General features: G+C 41.2%; 1 protein-coding gene, 1 non-coding gene and 1 pseudogene across 2 annotated transcripts; 2 read left to right on the top strand and 1 right to left on the bottom strand.

Annotated features, from left to right (window-relative positions):
- Positions 1-5705: 5705 nt before the first annotated feature.
- On the bottom strand, positions 5706-5811 carry LOC118484587. Its single transcript, XR_004873695.1, has one exon. It is a non-coding gene; the product is annotated as a small nucleolar RNA R71 (small nucleolar RNA).
- A 130-nt stretch (positions 5812-5941) lies between these two features.
- On the top strand, positions 5942-10691 carry LOC118484084 (annotated as a pseudogene).
- Positions 10692-11273: 582 nt separating this feature from the next.
- LOC110890571 lies at positions 11274-13735 on the top strand. Its single transcript, XM_022138183.2, has 2 exons — positions 11274-11534; positions 11851-13735. Exon 2 carries the CDS (start codon positions 11853-11855, stop codon positions 13572-13574), a length of 1722 nt encoding a protein of 573 aa, XP_021993875.1. The 5' UTR covers positions 11274-11534; positions 11851-11852; the 3' UTR covers positions 13575-13735.
- Positions 13736-19328: the final 5593 nt, after the last annotated feature.

Here is a 19328-nt window from a genome sequence, read left to right as displayed (position 1 = left end):
ATCCTCCGAAGAAGATCGGTGTAGGAGCATGAGCAAGGCGGTTCAAGTGCATGTTTCGCAGTAGGAGGTAAGGGACATCTAGAGGCTTCTGGTTGTGGATGCAGTGAAGGACAACCAAATCTTTCAACCCAACAACGCCACTACTGTCATGGCGTTGGTTCAGCGAGTACGTGAGGAGCCTGTGGATGTAGCGGTATAACGGGTCCCTCAGTTTGGTGCTTTTGGTGCTGCTTGGGTTGTAGATTCCTTCACCTATTTGAGCCCATGCGGCTTGGCGTTCGATTGCATCCAAGTCTCGTAACCCCCCTGTATTCTCTTCATTCCCCGCTTCCTCTTCACTGTACAGCCCAATGATGGCTCCAAACTGTGCCATGGAGGTTCTAAATGTGGTCCCTCCACATCGAAATTCAACCGCGTCATGATCAAATGGTTCGCGCCTCGAGTTGAAAAGGAAGGTGCTATAGAACTCCATCGTGCATTGATGTACCGACCGTAGTCGGGTGGTCAATGCGGCATGCAGTGGACCCCTCACAATGTTGTTGAAGCGGTCAAGTTGGTTCACCATGGTTAGCAAATCAGTACACGCCCGTCTTGGGTACTCTTCCGGTCTTGTTTGTAGAACCTCGTACCGTGCCCTAGCGTCCAGTTCATTTGCGCCAAACCTTGTGAATTTCGACATCTGAAAAGAATACATAAAAAGTTAGTACGAAACCAGGAAAATTAAAGTGAAACTGCAAACAGTGGGCTGGACACGGCCCCGTGTTCAGCGGACACGGCCCCGTGTCCAGGCGTCTGTAACCCAAAAATTCCATTTTTCGTCCCGGTTTCGAAAACCTGGAAATTTTTAGCCCAATAGTAGCGGTTTCCCCCTAAAATGAAACCCTAAGTGTCATTTTTCCCAAAACAAACCGTTTACCCTTTCAATTTCGTGTTTTTCGGTTCAAGAACAAGGGTTTGGGGTTTTATTTGGAAATCGGACAAATCTATCAACAATACTTGGCTAGTTACCTTCTACTACACTAATCTAAACCACTACTAACAAATTTCATCAAAAATTTTGAGTTCGATCCGGATGAACATGAAGAACCCTAGATTTTTCCCAAATTTTTGATGTTTTAACTACATGCAAGTAACTAATCTAACTACTAATGAAGATAGAATCATACCTTGACGTTGTTAGATTCGGTGGTGACGTAGAAAAACTGCAGAAAATCGCCTCGAACCAGAGAGTTTTCGGCTAAACGGGGCGTGTGGAATGGTGTAACTGATAGGAAAAGAGGGTTTTATCCCGACAGTCGCCTCGACACGGCCCCGTGTCCAGCGGACACGGCCCCGTGCCAGGCAAAGTTTTTGAAAAAATTTCTTCTTTTTTTTTTTTGTTGTGCTCGTGTGCATGCCCCTTATTTCCGAAAAATGATTTACCGGTTTTTAAACGTACACTTACCTGTAACATGTCGGGTACGAATTTATTCGTTAACCGTCTGAAGTGAGATCTCCTCTTCCTCATCCTCAATGGATCCTCGGTAGAGTTTCAGCCGTTGGCCATTGACTTTAAATGGTGTCCCAATTCGAGTTTTAATTTCTACTGCACCGTGTGGAAAAACATGGGTGACGGAAAAAGGTCCTGACCACCTAGATTTTAACTTACCAGGAAATAATCGAAGTCGTGAATTAAACAATAGAACTTGGTCTCCAACCCGAAATTCATTAGATTTAATATATTTATCATGCAAATTTTTCATTCTTTCCTTATAAATTTCGGAATTAGAATATGCATAATTCCTAAGTTCGTCTAATTCATTTATTTGACAAAATCGATTTTTACCGGCATTTTCCAAATCTAAGTTTACGTTTTTTATTGCCCAGTAGGCTTTGTGAGCTATTTCTACTGGCAAGTGACAACTTTTTCCATAGACGAGTTTATATGGGGTTGTGCCTATAGTGGTTTTATAAGTAGTTCGAAAAGCCCATAAAGCGTCGTCTAATTTATCGGCCCATTCTTTTTTATTTATTCCTACGGTTTTTTCAAGTATTCGTTTTAAACCTCGATTAGTCACTTCGGCTTGCCCATTTGTTTGAGGATGATATGCTGTTGAGACCCGGTGATAGACCCCATACCTTGTTAATATTTTTTCGAGTTGATGATTGCAAAAATGGGTACCTCTATCACTTATCAAAGCCTTTGGTGTCCCGAAACGAGAGAACAGCTTTTTCAGAAATTTTACCACCACTCTTCCATCATTTGTTGGAAGAGCCTCGGCCTCTGCCCATTTAGACAAGTAATCGACTGCCACAAGTATATATTTGTTTCCCTTTGAAGGTGGGAAAGGTCCCATGAAATCGAGTCCCCACACATCAAAGATTTCACAGACGAGAATGCCATTTTGAGGCATTTCGTTTTTGGAAGAAATATTACCTGATCTTTGGCATGCATCACATGTCTTTACAAGGTTTTGTGCATCCTTGTAAATGGTCGGCCAGTAAAATCCTGAATCAAATACCTTTCGTGCGGTACTTGCGGCACCATGATGTCCTCCGTATGGACCTTCATGACAATGATGGAGAATTCTTCGTGCTTCATTACCATAGACACACCTTCGGATGAGCTGGTCAGCACACATTTTGAAAAGATAGGGGTCTTCCCAAAAGTAATGCTTTACATCAGCAAAGAATTTCCTTCTTTGATGATGTGGCCATCCTTTGGTGACTACACCGCTAGCTAAGAAATTAGCGTAGTCGGCATACCATGGTTCTTGTCTACTCTCTATCATTTCCAAGGATTCCGTGGGAAATTTTTCGTTGATTTGCTCGTCCCTGGTTGTCTCCAAAGCTGGGTCTTCTAAGCGTGAGAGATGATCTGCAGCAGTGTTTTCTGCTCCTCTTTTGTCCTTGATTTCAATGTCGAATTCTTGGAGGAGTAGAATCCATCTTATCAAACGGGGTTTTGCGTCTTGCTTCTTGAAGAGGTACCTGATGGCTGCATGGTCTGTATAGACTATTGTTTTAGAAAGAACAAGATAAGAACGAAATTTTGACGGGTGGTCCGTAGGACAACCCTTAAAAGGCTTTAACTTAACACACATTCTACATTTTATCCGGTTATTTGCGTGAAATAGGTAATCACAAGTTAATGGTGGTGCAGGTGTTAAAGTGTACAAGATGCAGCTTTTAGAGGGCTTGAAGGATGTTAGAGGCTGGCGTGATCAAAATGAGTGAAAACAAAGGAAAATGAAGAAATCGGAAGCAAAAGATCACTCAGAGCCGTAAGCTACGCCACCAGGCCGTAGCTTACGGCCCCTATAACCTACAAGAAATGTCCGCCGTAAGACAGGAGCAAAGCGGCGTAAAGGTTCAATGCTCACCGTAAGCTACGGCCTCCTGCCGTACCTTACGGTGTTGATGGAGGGTGAATGGTTCGCTGGGTGGCGTAAGCTACGGCAGGCGCCGTAGCTTACGGCGCCGATTGTTCTAAATGGGTAACTCCTGCATTAAATGGCCGTTTTATGGAGCTTTAAGGGTCCTCATCATGGGTCTTCGGTTACACCTGAATGGAACACGACTTGGGAGCATAAATTAGAGTCTTGAAGGCTTGGGAAAACATCTTTTGCATAATCTTTTCACTAGAATCATTGGGAAACAATCTTTGCATTATATTCTTGTCTTTGTTGGTGGAACTTGTGAACTTTGGTTTTATTTCTATTTTGTCATGATGTGTGTTAAAGCCATGAGTGGCTAGGTACTTTAATGACTATCTTGTGGTGAAGGTTTGTTTAGACTTTTGTGTTCTTATTTGCATTTCTAGAATATCAATCTCTTTTCATTTAAATTGATTGTTATGGTGTGTAATCGATTGTTAGTAACAGGTTGATTCTTATTTTAAACTAATTAGAAACCATACGTTCTTGGTGCCGTTGGCAATCGGGATATCATGGGTATAGTTAGGTTTGGGTAAGGGTTGATTGATCATCGGGTGATAACCTCACGTTCTTGGAATCTGAGTACTTCGTCCCCTTTCATCACTGCAATTGTTTATGCATGAACTATGTCTATGTAGTTCTTTCTAGTTAAATGATTAACACAAAAGTTGAAGCAAACCGGATACACAAGATAGTCGTTTATTTCTCAATTGTTTACAACTTCAAGTTTCATTTCGCAAATTAGTTAATTAATTTTAGTTTTTAAAACCAATCAAATCAAAACAACTCGTGAATTTTATTTTTCTTGCAATTAGTTTAATTTTAGTTAACTTAGACAACTTTCAAATAACACATTTTCCACAAACTCCCTGTGTTCGATACCCGCTTACCACTATTTACATAGTTGTTTTTGGGATTAAATTTGCGTGACCACGACATCACGTCAAATTTTGGCGCCGCTGCCGGGGAGTAGTGCGCAACGTGTGTTATTTTTGTTTTTGCTTTAAGTTTGTTATTTTTCTGGTTTACGCGAGGTGTGTTAGTGTGCAGGTATTTACAGGTGCATGCGTACTAGGAGCTCTCACAAGCTATCACCATTGGCGTTTGATCCGGAAATCGAGCGAACTTTGCGAGCAAACAGAATTTTGCTAAGGGAAAATACAATCAATAGTTCACCAACAACACCAGTTACACCAATTCGATACATGGATCCACCACCACCACTACCCACTACGGGTGAATTTACCTCATCATTCATACCAACATCCACTCAACCTTCACCTAACACTACCATTCCACCAAATACTACCGAACCCACCATACCTCAACATGTCACACCAACCAACACCACACAGCCCATTACTACCCAAGAAGAACCAACCGTCACCTTTAACCCTTCCACTACTATACCACCATTATCCCATTTTTTCCCGGGTGCGGGTCCATCATATTCGAGCCATACTATGGCACCAATTTCGTCTATTGTCCATGCTACACCGTATCGACCACCAAATCAATCGGGTTTCCAATACTCGACTATTCCATTTGGGCAATCATCGGGGATTCAAGGAGATGGGTATGATGAAGGTTATGAGGAATTTGAAGGTTTTGATGAAGAAGGATACGGTTATGGGGGTGATGGAGAGCAAGGGGAGTATGGTTATACGCAAGGCCAAGTACAAGTGATTCCAAATGTTGGTGGGGTTCAACAACAACTCATACCTCAACATATTAGGCCAAGGCCACAAGGGCCGCAAATGCAACGCCCGGTTCCTTTGCAACAAGTTCAACCACAACAGGTGCAACCGCAAATTCAAAGGCCAATTCAACAACCAATCATACCACAAGGGCCCATGCAAAGGCCAATGGGTCAAGTTCGTCCAAGAGGTCGATTTGGTGTGCCAAGGAGGCATCTTAGGGAAAATGCAAGGGGAATTGAAGCACATTTTAGACCGGTGATAACGCACAATCCTTCACCGGTGGTTATTCCTCACAACAACCAAGGGAGAACTTTTGAAGTAAGAACCAATTCGTTACAGAGTTTGCCGAAATATAAGGGGCTAGCAACGGAGGAGCCTTATTTCCATTTGGAAGCCTATGACTCAATTTGCAATACTCTTGGGAGTCAAGGTTTTTCGGCCGATGATATCAAGTTGGTACTATTTCAATTTTCTTTGGAGGACAAGGCAAAGAAGTGGTTCTACACTTTGCCTTCAGCATCTATTTATACTTGGGCGGAGATGCAACAAACATTCTTAGACGAATTCTATACCGCCCAAAAGACCAATGATGCGAGAAAAGGATTGAGGAGCTTTCAACAACAACAAGGCGAAATGTTCCATGAAGCATTCGAGCGGTTGAACATGATGATTAAAAATTGTCCACACCATGGGATTGAGCTTTGGGAGTTAATGAACGCTTTTCATGAAGGGTTGTGTGCCGAAGATGCACGAGATTTGATGTCCATCACAAATGGAACTTTTGGCACAAATTATGAGCATGAGGATTGGGAATTTTTGGAACAAATGGCGAACACCTCGAAGAGAAAGGCTCAAGCTTCAAGGAGAGCACGACCGGCCGTTACTCGAACACAAGTGCACGCGGTTGATGACGGTAATATACAAACTTCTAATCAAATTTATGACGTTTGTGCATTGTGTAATGAAATAGGTCATGCGGCGGAAAATTGCCAAGGAATGGTTGAAGGGCAATTTGAAGAAGTTCATGCCATTCAAGGTCAAGGAGGGGGTGGTAGAAATTACAACATGAATTCTAATACTTATCACCCCGGGTTGAGAAATCATCCGAATTTTCGTTATGGGAACCCTTTGAATCAATCGAACCCGAACTTTCAAGGTAGCCAAGGGAATTATGGTTCGCGCCAACCTTACAATAATCAAGGTGGATATAGAGGTGGGAACAACCAAGGATACCAAAGGCAATACCAAGTGGGTCAAGAAAAAGGGGGGTCTTCGGGTGGAAATGAAATGATGGAAATGTTGAAGAGTATGCAAGCGGAGATGCAAAAGAGAAACCAAATGGATGACGCACGCATACAAAAGGATGAGGCGCGAGACAAAGCAATCCAAACTTTGACCACTCAAATGGGTCAACTTGCAACCGAAGTGTCCGAATTGAAGAAGGGTAAAGGTCAATTACCAAGCGACACTAAGGTAAATCCATCTCACGGTACGTCAAGAGGTAACAATGTTAATATTCATCATGTGAGTGTTTTGAGAAGTGGGAAAGAGTATAAAACCAATCCTTCACCGGATTTGGTTGAAGGGGTGGTTGAGGATATAACGGGTCAAGAAAGTGAGGAAGAAAATGAACCACCCATTGTTTCTTCTAAAAAACCCAATTTTGAAAAACCCGAAATTATTAAAGAAAAAGAAAAAGTAAATGAGGGTGAGGGGTCTAGTGAAGTACCGTTTCCTTCGGCTTTGCTAGATCCGGGTAAAAAGAATTTTATTTCAAAACGGGGTCCTCAAAAAGAGGAAATGTGGGAGGTGTTCAAACAGGTTAAAATTAATCTTCCTTTGCTTGAAGCTATTAAACAGGTACCCGCTTACGCCAAATTTCTAAAGGAATTGTGTACTCAAAAGAGGCAACAAAAAGTGCCTAAATTGGTAGATTTGACGGAGCGGGTAAGTGCGGTATTGAAAGGTGACCTTCCTCCTAAGTTACAAGATCCGGGAACGCCTTTAATAAATATTCAAGTTGGAAATTTTCAAACTACGAGGGCATTATTGGATCTTGGAGCCGGAGTAAGTATCCTACCGGGGGGGTTATATGACCAATTCGATTTTGGTCCATTGAAGCGGGTTGAGACAACGGTTGTATTAGCCGACTTGTCTCATAAACTCCCCCGGGGTATCGTACGGGATGTTATAGTTAAAGTTGATGAATTCTATTATCCCGTTGATTTCCTTGTGCTAGATTACTCATCCGCGGATCCAATTCAACAACAAAATGTTATTTTGGGTCGGCCATTTTTGAACACCGCACATGCTATTATTGATTGTCGTTATGGCACAGTTGACATGACATTCGGTAATAGAAAAATAAGGTTAAATGTTTTTACTAACGGTACTAATGTGTATGGTGATGAGTGTTTCTTGGCAGATTTTATAGATGGCTATGACCCGAAGGTATTCGAAGAAGAAATTTTGGGTTCTTGTGTTTGTGATATGTCTTTGCAGGTTCATACATGCGAGTTAGAGGTTGAAGAGAAGGAGCAAGAAGCTCTCGCGGTGAAGGAAGGAAGTCCACCATGGACTTACCAAACGGATACTTTACCGGTGGAAATTGATTCGGGCACAAAGCCTTCTTTGGAAAGTCCACCAAGTGTAGAGTTGAAGGAGCTACCAAAGCACCTAAAGTATGCATTTTTGGGGGAAAATGATACCTTACCGGTAATCATTGCTTCCAACTTGGAGGTGGCTCAAGAGGAAGAATTGATGCGGGTGTTGAAGGCTCATAAGGCGGCAATTGGGTGGACGATAGCCGATTTAAAAGGTATTAGTCCATCCATTGTGATGCACAAGATTATTACAAGCGAGGATGCAAAGCCGACCCGTGAAACACAAAGAAGGTTAAATCCAAATTTGAGAGAGGTGGTGAAGAAAGAAGTCATCAAGTGGTTGGATGCGGGGATTATTTACCCCATTTCGGATAGTGCATGGGTAAGTCCGACACAGGTAGTGCCTAAAAAAATCCGGCATCCAAGTAGTGAAAGATGAACAAGGTGAGCAAATCGCCACCCGCCCGGTAACCGGGTGGCGAGTGTGTATTGATTATCGCAAATTAAACGCGGCTACCTCAAAAGACCATTTCCCGTTACCCTTCATTGACCAAATAATTGAAAAACTTTCCGGTCAAAAATATTATTGCTTTTTGGATGGGTATTCGGGATATAACCAAATTGCTATTCACCCGGACGACCAACACAAAACCACGTTTACATGTCCATATGGTACATTTGCTTTTCGGCGAATGCCATTTGGATTATGTAACGCCCCCGCCACGTTCCAAAGATGTATGATGAGTATATTTTCGGACATGGTCGGGGAGTCTCTTGAAGTGTTTATGGACGATTTTTCCATTTTTGGTCCAAGTTTTGACTCTTGTCTTAATGAATTAGAAAAAGTTTTAAAAAGGTGTGTTGAGACAAACTTGGTACTAAGTTGGGAAAAGAGCCATTTTATGGTTCAAGAGGGTATTGTTTTGGGGCATGTCATTTCGGACCGGGGGATGGAGGTAGATAAAGCAAAGATTCGGGTAATTTCATCTTTACCCCCACCAAAGAATGTAAAGGGGGTGAGATCTTTTTTGGGACATGCGGGGTTTTACCGAAGGTTTATTAAAGGCTTTAGTGTGATCACAAAACCTTTATGTAACTTATTATTAAAAGATGTTCCCTTTGATTTTACTGATGAATGTTTGCAAGCGTTTCATGTGTTGAAGGAACAGTTGGTGAAGGCTCCCATTTTGCAACCACCGGATTGGTCAAAGCCGTTCGAGATTATGTGTGATGCTAGTGATACAACTATTGGAGCGGTTTTGGGGCAAAGGGTAGATAAAAAGCCGGTGGTGATATACTATGCAAGCAAAACATTGTCCGAGGCGCAACTTAACTACACCACAACCGAGAAAGAATTATTAGCGGTGGTGTATGCCTTGGACAAGTTTAGATCTTACATTTGGGGGAGCAAGGTGATAGTGTATTCGGATCATAGCGCGGTCCGATATTTGATGGAAAAGAAGGATGCAAAGCCCCGGTTGATTCGTTGGGTGCTTTTACTACAAGAATTCGATCTTGAGATTCGGGACAAAAAGGGATGTGAAAATGTTGTTGCGGATCATTTGTCCCGAATCCCGTTGGAAGGTGTTGATGACCCAAGTGAAATCAATGAACGGTTTCCCGATGAGCACTTGTTGGCCGTCTCTACTTATGTTGCACCTTGGTATGCCCATTACGTTAATTATTTGGCTAAGGGTGCAATTCCAAGTCATTGGACTAGGAAGAGACGACAACAATTTCTTAGTCAAGTGAAGCAATACATATGGGACGAACCCGACTTGTTCAAAATCGGAGCCGATCAAGTGATACGAAGATGTGTTCCCGAAACGGAAGTTCTAGAGATTTTGATTCATGCTCATTCATCGGCGTGTGGTGGGCATTTTAGTGGGAACAAGACGGGTTATCGGGTGTTATCTAGTGGGTTTTATTGGCCCACGATTTTCAAGGATTCTTGTGAGTATGCTCGGAATTGCATCAATTGTCAAAGAATGGGAAGTATTTCGAAACGTGATGAAATGCCGTTAAACCCGATTTTGGTAGTAGAAGTATTTGATGTTTGGGGAATTGACTTCATGGGTCCTTTCCCAAACTCAAATGGGTTCTTATACATTTTGGTGGCGGTCGATTACGTATCGAAATGGATTGAAGCTATTGCCACAAGGACCAATGATCACTCCGTTGTATGTAAGTTTGTGCAATCTAATATTTTTGCTCGTTTTGGTGTGCCTAGGGTGATAATAAGTGATGGCGGGTCGCATTTCAAGAATTTCAATTTTGGGAAGTTACTCAAGAGATACAATGTGAACCACCGCGTTGCTACACCATACCACCCGCAAACGAGTGGTCAAGTCGAAGTTTCTAACCGACAAATTAAAGAGATTTTAATGAAGACGGTGAGAACGGATCGGAAGGATTGGTCAAGCAAGCTTGACGATGCGTTGTGGGCCTATCGAACGGCTTACAAAACTCCGCTTGATACCACTCCTTATCGGATGGTTTATGGGAAAGGATGTCACTTGCCTATGGAGTTGGCACACCGGGCGTATTGGGCAATTAAAACAGTGAACGCAAACTATGATGAAGCGGGTCGGGCGAGAAAGCTTCAATTAAATGAAATAGAGGAAATAAGAGATCAAGCCTATGAATGTGCATCCGCGTACAAAGACAAACTTAAAAAAGTTCATGATGCGAAGATAAAGAAAAAGAACTTTGAAGTGGGTCAGAAAGTGTGGTTGTATAATTCAAGGTTGAAATTATTTGCGGGGAAACTGAAAAGCAAGTGGATGGGTCCTTACGTTGTCCGAAGAGTGGGAAGGTTCGGAGATGTTGATATTCAAGACGAACGAACAAACAAGCAACAAACGGTTAACGGGCATCGCCTCAAACCGTACTTGGAAGGGAATGATATCAACAACCTTGAGCTAGATAAAGTGGGTTACATTTTACGCCCAGTGGATGATGAGGAAACGTGAAAGAGGCCCAGGTTTGGTATTTGTAAATATTTAGGATAGTTTATTTTATTTCAAATAAGTCTCGTTCAAACCGGTGTTCGAAACAAGTGTGGGGAAATTTTCACGAATTTCCCGAACATAGTGTTGAGGACAACACGGGTTTTTAACGGGGGGTAGGGTAAAATTTATGTTTTTCTTAAAAATAAAAAAAAAATAAAAAAAAAAATAAAAAAAAAATAAAAAAAAAAAAATTTTTTTTTTGCAAGCTTGCGTTGGCCCCCCTATGCCCAGTACCCGCCGTAAGCTACGGTGGGGGGGCGTAGCTTACGGCGGCCATTCAATAATTAGAGCCATACGCCAAGTGTCCCCTGTCTTACGGCGAAACATATTTACCCAGATGTCACCGTAAGCTACGGCACAGAGCCGTAGCTTACGGCGCCGAGCGAAATGGTGGGTCTTCGTTGGTTCAGGTCATGCTTTGTATATAAAAAAAAAAATATAATAATAATAATAACAAAACCCGAAAATTTAATAATAATCATAATAAAACAATCATCTTGAACCCCAACCACACATTTTCTTCTCTCCCCAACCACACCTTTCTTCTTCTTCTTCTCTTCTAAGAACTCTAAGAACCCTAACCTTCACACTTTCATAACTTTCTCAAAACAAGTCCGATTTCGGTGATTCTTGGGTCCATTTTGGGTGGAATTTCACAAGGAATTCAGATTTAGTATTGAATCTTGAAGATTCCTTAGTTTTCTGGGTCGAATTTCAAACCCTAGGTGCCGAAAATTTGGGTCTTTTTGTGGGTTTTTGTGTGAACTTCAAGCTTTAGTGATTCTCATCTTCTACAACACCAAGGTATGCAATTTTTGTTCATTCTTTGAAGTACATTGAGGTTTGTAAGTTTCCATTATGTTTTTACTTACACACTTGCTTGTATGAGATAGATGATAGAATTTGTAAACCATTGATTGTTATTAGTATAAATGTGTTGATGTTTTATAAAACTTTGTTGGAAAATTCTGATTTTAGGAGACATCATGCCAAAATTTTGTTTGAAAAAATAAAAATTTTGGGTTTTTGCACATTTATATCTATAACATGAAGCAAGTGTGGGGAAGATGGGATAAAAATAACTAACTTGAATTGTTTGCTTGGTTGTGAATGTGTGTAGGTATGGCATCTAGGAAAGGAAAGGGAATTGCAAGTTCTTCCCAAGGGGATGCGGCACAACAGAAAAGGAGGAAATTGGCTCGGATTGGTGACCCGGATTCAGAGGAGGATGCACCGCCAAGGGGGCCAAAGCCGGATTGGACAACCGGTTCATTGTTAGACCAACCCGCGGAATGGAGAGAGGAACTTTTTCACGATCAAATGAACAAGTTAAAACAAAGGGGAGAAGCGTTTATTTGTGAAAAAGAAATCCGGGAGGCGGATTTTGCCCCGTTTGGGATCATCGCCAAGTTTAATGCGTTGGGTTGGGGAGCGGCCACAAAATGCTATGATGGTGAGACGAAGAAAATGTATGACAAGCAAATCCAAGAGTGGGTGGCATCACTCGAATGCCCCCCATTCAAGGCTCCGAACAAGATGCGTCTAGTTGGGAAGTGTATAGGTGTAAAAGTGGAAATGTCATATGATTCTTTGCGCCGGGTGGCGAAGTTTGATGATGGGCCGGCCAATGAATATATCTACCCGAGTCTTAGGGATCTTTATCATGAGCCCGCGAAACATGAACAATGGCAAGCCATGCTTGATTACCTCTTTCTTCCGGGCACAACACATGGGAAATTATATAGAAGAAATTTAAGGATGGAAGCAAAGTTGTTATTGACGTTGTGCATGTACAATGTCATGCCTAGGCGGGGTGACAAGATGGAGGTGCGGTTTCAAGAAGTACCAGTTTTGTATATGTTGATGAATGGGTCACCAAAGGTTCCTTTCCGATTTTTGGTACTAAACAACATCTGGTTGAGCAAGATTAGCGGGGAAAGGAAGATTATACCTCATTGCCGGTTGATTACGGCATTACTCAAGAAGTATGGGGCAATCAAAGGAGATGAAAGAGGTTCTTACAAGAGGTTTAGACCATTCGACCTTAAGAATCTTGGGTCGGATTGGACGTACACCGAATCGGATAGGTTTCATAAGTTGAAAACGGATGGTAGAAGGTGGAGAGCGTTAAAAGTAGACGCGAGACCGTTACGACCGGGGGAGGAAGAGGAGCCTGAGTCAACGGATGATGAAGTGAGCGGGGATGATGATTACCGCGAAGACACATTCACGGTAGATGCTCAAGTAAGAGGTGTTGGTCAAGCGGGGGTTCAAGGAGCCGGCGTACAATCTGGCTATGTGGGAAGTGCATTTGACTATGCACAACAAGCTTACGACCCGTATTGGGCCCACTCGGGGGATATGGGTCAAATCATTCAACAAAGGCGGCCACCCACATTCGGCAATTGGAGTGAACCAAACCAAGTGTTATTTGATCATCAAACTTTTTTGGGTGCTAGTGCGGAAAGGGCTATCAAAAGAAGCTATGATAGGAATGAGCAATTGAACCGCGCTCATAGATATGCCCATGAAGAAGAGATGAATAACCGTTACTTGGATGATCGACAAAGGCGCATGCACGATCAATGGCATGCGGGGCAACCGGTTGTGGGAGATCCACCCGTTGTGGACTACACCACACTTCCACCATATGATGGTAGTGTGTCATACCCCACCCCACCATTGCACCACTCTCAATGGGTGGATCCGCATGCTATGAGTTACCAACAAGCAAATCCAAGTAGTGATCAAGGAAGTAGTAGTGGCGGTGGAGCATTTGGTTTTGGTGAATGGACGGATGTGATGACATCCATCTTTGGGCCTCCACAACCGAAGTATTACTAGCCAGGTCGTATTTCGTTCCTTTGTACATTTTTGTATATATGTTTATGTGTTTATGTTTATGTTGCGGTTGGGAGGTTGGGTGGTGTTTGTGTTAATATGTTTGTGGGTTGTGAGCGTTGGTGGTGTCAATAATAATAAAAAAAAAAAAAAAAAATGGGTTTGAGAATATAAGCAATTGGGGATGTTTTTGTTGAAAGCGATCTTTCCCTCAAAACCATACATTGGGACAATGTATCCCAAGTGTGGGGATGGGGGAAATTTTTGAGAAATTCAAAAATTTTGCAAATCCAAGCGAAAGTGTAAAAATTTGAAAACTTGATATTGTTCCATTTGACACACCGACACCCATTTCAAATCTTTTCTTGGTGAGAATTGAGCCACGCATGATTGTTAGTGATATTTTTCTTGTTTGAGTGGCGTTGTGTGTTGTGTGTTAATAGAACTTGTGTGTGAATACTTGTTAAATCCTAGAGTCAACATGCTTTTGAAGATGATATGGGACTTCTAGGATGCCTCGTCTAGATGAGTGCGAGTGTGGGATTTGGGGGGTTGGACCTCATTAATTATATATATGAGCATGGTTGCGAGAGGGGCGGGGGTTTGGACATTTAGTTGCCCATTTTGTGCCTAAAAGCCTATCATTTGTTACCCCCTAGTTAGTTACCTAAAAATTTGCCCGATTTGACCCGGTCTTATAATATTAGTGGTTGTTTAGTAGTTTATGATTTAGTTGTGTTCTAAAAAAAAAAAAAAAAAAAAAAAAAAAAAGGAGAATAAGCAATGAAAATATGAAAAAAGGTGATGCTTAGTTGTCTTGTATATAGTAGTTAAGTTTGATAGTTGTTCGTTTATTTCATTGTGTAATAAAAGACCGGGTTAAATCCTTCGCTACTACATATAAATTCCTTTTCCTACCCTTGCACCTAGCCCCATTACAACCCGTAAGTTTCCTTGATTCAAAAGCATGCTAGACATTGGTTAGGAGGCAACTTGATTTTCATACAAGCTTATTGTCGCACACACACATATACGCATTGAGTGGTTTAGCATAAGTTGCTAATTTTTCTTGTCACCGAGAGTTTGAGAGGGGTGTGTCTTGTGGATTGATAAAAAGCTAGTAAAAGGATGGCACTTTGGTTTGGTTTGCATGATTGGTCGCTTATGGTTAAAAACAGTTTTTGAAGTGGTTGCTTGGGACAAGCAACGGGTAAGTGTGGGGATGTGACGGGTGGTCCGTAGGACAACCCTTAAAAGGCTTTAACTTAACGCACATTCTACATTTTATCCGGTTATTTGCGTGAATTAGGTAATCACAAGTTAATGGTGGTGCATGTGTTAAAGTGTACAAGATGCAGCTTTTAGAGGGCTTGAAGGATGTTAGAGGCTGGCGTGATCAAAATGAGTGAAAACAAAGGAAAATGAAGAAATCGGAAGCAAAAGATCACTCAGAGCCGTAAGCTACGCCACCAGGCCGTAGCTTACGGCCCCTATAACCTACAAGAAATGTCTGCCGTAAGACAGGAGCAAAGCGGCGTAAAGGTTCAATGCTCACCGTAAGCTACGGCCTCCTGCCGTACCTTACGGTGTTGATGGAGGGTGAATGGTTCGCTGGGTGGCGTAAGCTACGGCAGGCGCCGTAGCTTACGGCGCCGATTGTTCTAAATGGGTAACTCCTGCATTAAATGGCCGTTTTATGGAGCTTTAAGGGTCCTCATCATGGGTCTTCGGTTACACCTGAATGGAACACGACTTGGGAGCATAAATTAGAGTCTTGAAGGCTTGGGAAAACATCTTTTGCATAATCTTTTCACTAGAATCATTGGGAAACAATCTTTGCATTATATTCTTGTCTTTGTTGGTGGAACTTGTGAACTTTGGTTTTATTTCTATTTTGTCATGATGTGTGTTAAAGCCATGAGTGGCTAGGTACTTTAATGACTATCTTGTGGTGAAGGTTTGTTTAGACTTTTGTGTTCTTATTTGCATTTCTAGAATATCAATCTCTTTTCATTTAAATTGATTGTTATGGTGTGTAATCGATTGTTAGTAACAGGTTGATTCTTATTTTAAACTAATTAGAAACCATACGTTCTTGGTGCCGTTGGCAATCGGGATATCATGGGTATAGTTAGGTTTGGGTAAGGGTTGATTGATCATCGGGTGATAACCTCACGTTCTTGGAATCTGAGTACTTCGTCCCCTTTCATCACTGCAATTGTTTATGCATGAACTATGTCTATGTAGTTCTTTCTAGTTAAATGATTAACACAAAAGTTGAAGCAAACCGGATACACAAGATAGTCGTTTATTTCTCAATTGTTTACAACTTCAAGTTTCATTTCGCAAATTAGTTAATTAATTTTAGTTTTTAAAACCAATCAAATCAAAACAACTCGTGAATTTTATTTTTCTTGCAATTAGTTTAATTTTAGTTAACTTAGACAACTTTCAAATAACACATTTTCCACAAACTCCCTGTGTTCGATACCCGCTTACCACTATTTACATAGTTGTTTTTGGGATTAAATTTGCGTGACCACGACATCACGTCAAATTTATCAAAAGCAAATACCACCGCTAGTAATTCTTTTTCTGTAGTTGTATAATTTTCTTGCGCATCATTAAGAGTTTTACTAGCATAATAGATTGGGTGGAAATGTTTTTCTTTTCTTTGTCCCAAGACTGCTCCAACAGCGAAGTCACTTGCATCGCACATGATCTCGAAAGGAAATTTCCAATCTGGCGCTATCATGATAGGTGCATTGACTAGCATTTCCTTGAGGGTTAGAAATGCTTGATTGCATTCCTTGTCAAAGATGAAGGGTGCATCTTTTTCAAGTAATTTTGTTAGAGGCCTTGAAATTTTTGAAAAGTCTTTGATAAACCTTCTATAAAATCCGGCATGCCCTAGGAAACTTCTGATTGCTCGCACGGAGGATGGAGGAGGTAATCGAGAAATAGTCTCTATTTTTGCTCGATCAACTTCCATTCCTTCGCTTGAGATTTTGTGACCGAGTACTATTCCCTCTGTTACCATGAAATGGCATTTTTCCCAGTTAAGGGCGAGGTTAGTTTCCTCACATCGGGATAGCATTCGTTCAAGATTATCGAGGCATTGGTCATATGAGTCTCCAAAGATGGAAAAGTCATCCATGAAGACTTCCATTGTCTTTTCGATCATATCATGGAAAATGGCGACCATACAACGTTGGAATGTTGCAGGCGCATTACATAGACCAAACGGCATGCGTCGATATGTAAAAGTTCCGTAGGGACATGTGAAAGTTGTTTTCTCTTGGTCTTCTGGTGCTATCGGTATTTGAAAGTAACCTGAAAAACCATCTAAGAAACAATAAAATTTATGACCGGATAATCTTTCTAACATTTGATCAATGAAGGGCAAAGGAAAGTGGTCTTTCCTAGTCGCTTCATTTAATCGCCTATAATCTATACAGACTCTCCATCCTGTGACGGTTCTCGTTGGTATTAATTCATTTTTCTCGTTAGTTATTACCGTCATACCTCCTTTCTTTGGGACTACTTGAACTGGACTTACCCACGGGCTATCGGAGATAGGGTAGATTAGTCCGGCGTCGAGTAGTTTGATGACTTCATTCTTAACCACTTCTTGAACATTGGGGTTCACTCTTCGTTGTGGTTGAATTACCGTCTTGTAGTCATCATTCATTAAAATTTTGTGCGTGCACATGGAAGGGCTTATTCCTTTAATATCTACAAGCTTCCAAGCGATCGCGTTTTTGTGTTTTTTAAGTAAGTTAACTAATTTCTCTTTTTCTATATTACTTAATTTAGATGAAATAATTATGGGTAAACTACCTTCTTTGTCTAGGAAAGCATATTCCAAACCTTTAGGAAGTTCTTTGAGCTCAATGGGTGGGTCTTTAGAAGACACCTTATTTTGTGGCTCATCTAGATCGAGAACCTTAAAAGTTTGTTCTATGGCTATCTCTTCCTCGACAAAGTGGTCCTCTTCGTTGGTTGTATCGGGTGGTTCAGCTTTATCTTCAATTAGGGGGTCATTGTTACCAAAAGGATATTTCATTGAGCGCTCAAGATCTATGCTCCTTTTGAATGCCCCTAATTGAAGAGGTAGATTGTTGAATTTCCGGTTTTTCAAAGTTCTATGAGTTTGTACAAAAGGTTTTCCCAAGACTAAGGGTGCGTCATCTAGGATGACGAAGTCGGTTGGGATTACCATTTGATTTGTTTGAACCAAAACATCTTCAACTACACCGATTGATTTTATTACTTTCCGATTGGATAGAAAAATGGGTATTTGAAGTGGAGTAAAATCACTAACACTTAATTTTTCAAAAATATAGTTAGGCATTATGTTAATGCAAAGATCCTTATCGATGGTGATATTACTAATAAATGAATTTTGAAAGAAACATGGAACCGGTGTAATGTTAATTTCAAAAGGGTCTTCTTTTATTAGCGAGGTTTGATCATTAGTTAACTTAACGCTTACTAAGTCTTTGATTTTAGCACTAGTGTTTAACTCTTTTAAAAACTTAGCATGAGGGGTTATCAAACAATGATTTTCGAAAGTAGGTGACAAGAGGTTAATTTCTTCAAAATTAGACTCTTCTTGAATTTTCACATTATTGGTCTCACCATTTTCGTTGTTTAACTCATGTGTCGGTTTTTCACTTTCTTGTTCTTCCATTTTTACACTTTCAACTATCTCTACGTTATTATCATTTTTTAGCTCTTCTCTTGCGCGGGATTCCTCTTCCCTTGCGCGAGATTCTTTTATGCAACGTTCGATAGTTTTAATATGTTCTAATATCCTATTGGTCACTTCGGTGAGATTGAAAGAATTTGGATCCTCAAAGCTTGAATCCGGTTGTTCGATCCTTGGTTCCTCATAGTACTCATATGAAGTAGATGGTTCACACCATTGTTCTTCATTGTAAGTATATGATGGATAAGGGTCGAAACTTTGTTCTTCATAGTACTTATATGAGGTGGGTTGTTCACGCCATGGTTCCTCATAATAAGAGTATGAAGGTGGTGGCTCATATGTTGAATTTTCAAAGTATGAGTATGAAGGCTCATACCTTGGTTCATCAAAATATGAGTATGAGGGAGGGGGTTCATACCTTTGGTCTTCATAGGATGTGTATGAAGTTGATGGCTCGTACCTGGGCTCCTCATAATAGTTGTATGAATTGGATGGTTGATATGAAGTATTATATTGAACCGAGCGTGTGTTACGACAACTAGTACAATAATTACCCCTATAATCATCCTCATCATAGGTGTAGTTGTAACCTCTTGAGTATTGATCCATAAGAATCACTCAACAGACCACAACTGAGTCTCGGGACCAGAAAACAAAAATAAGACGGAAACAGAAGCTGGACACGGCCCCGTGTTGAGTGAACACGGCCCCGTGTTCAGGCTCTGTATCTGGGCGTTTTAATTAAAGTTACTGGTCACGTTGAGCACGGGGGCGTGTTCAGCGAGCACGGCCCCGTGTTCAGACTCTGTATCTGGGTATCTACTCTAAAATTATGCAGCACGGGGGCGTGTTCAGCGAGCACGACCCCGTGTTCAGGCTACTGTAAATGCAAAACTAAACTAAAATGCAGAAAAATGCGCGCGTTTTGAAAAGGTTTTGAAAAACTGATTAGGCCATCGATTTTAAGCTTTCTTAAAATCCTTGTGTCCCCGGCAACGGCGCCAAAAACTTGATGCGTGTCAGTGTGTATATATTTTTGATGTATA

The sequence above is a fragment of the Helianthus annuus genome, chromosome 11 (genome assembly GCF_002127325.2).
Source record: "Helianthus annuus cultivar XRQ/B chromosome 11, HanXRQr2.0-SUNRISE, whole genome shotgun sequence".
Taxonomy (NCBI): domain Eukaryota; kingdom Viridiplantae; phylum Streptophyta; class Magnoliopsida; order Asterales; family Asteraceae; genus Helianthus; species Helianthus annuus.
Note: the sequence above shows the minus strand (reverse complement) of the source record. Positions and strands in the feature narration are given on the sequence as shown.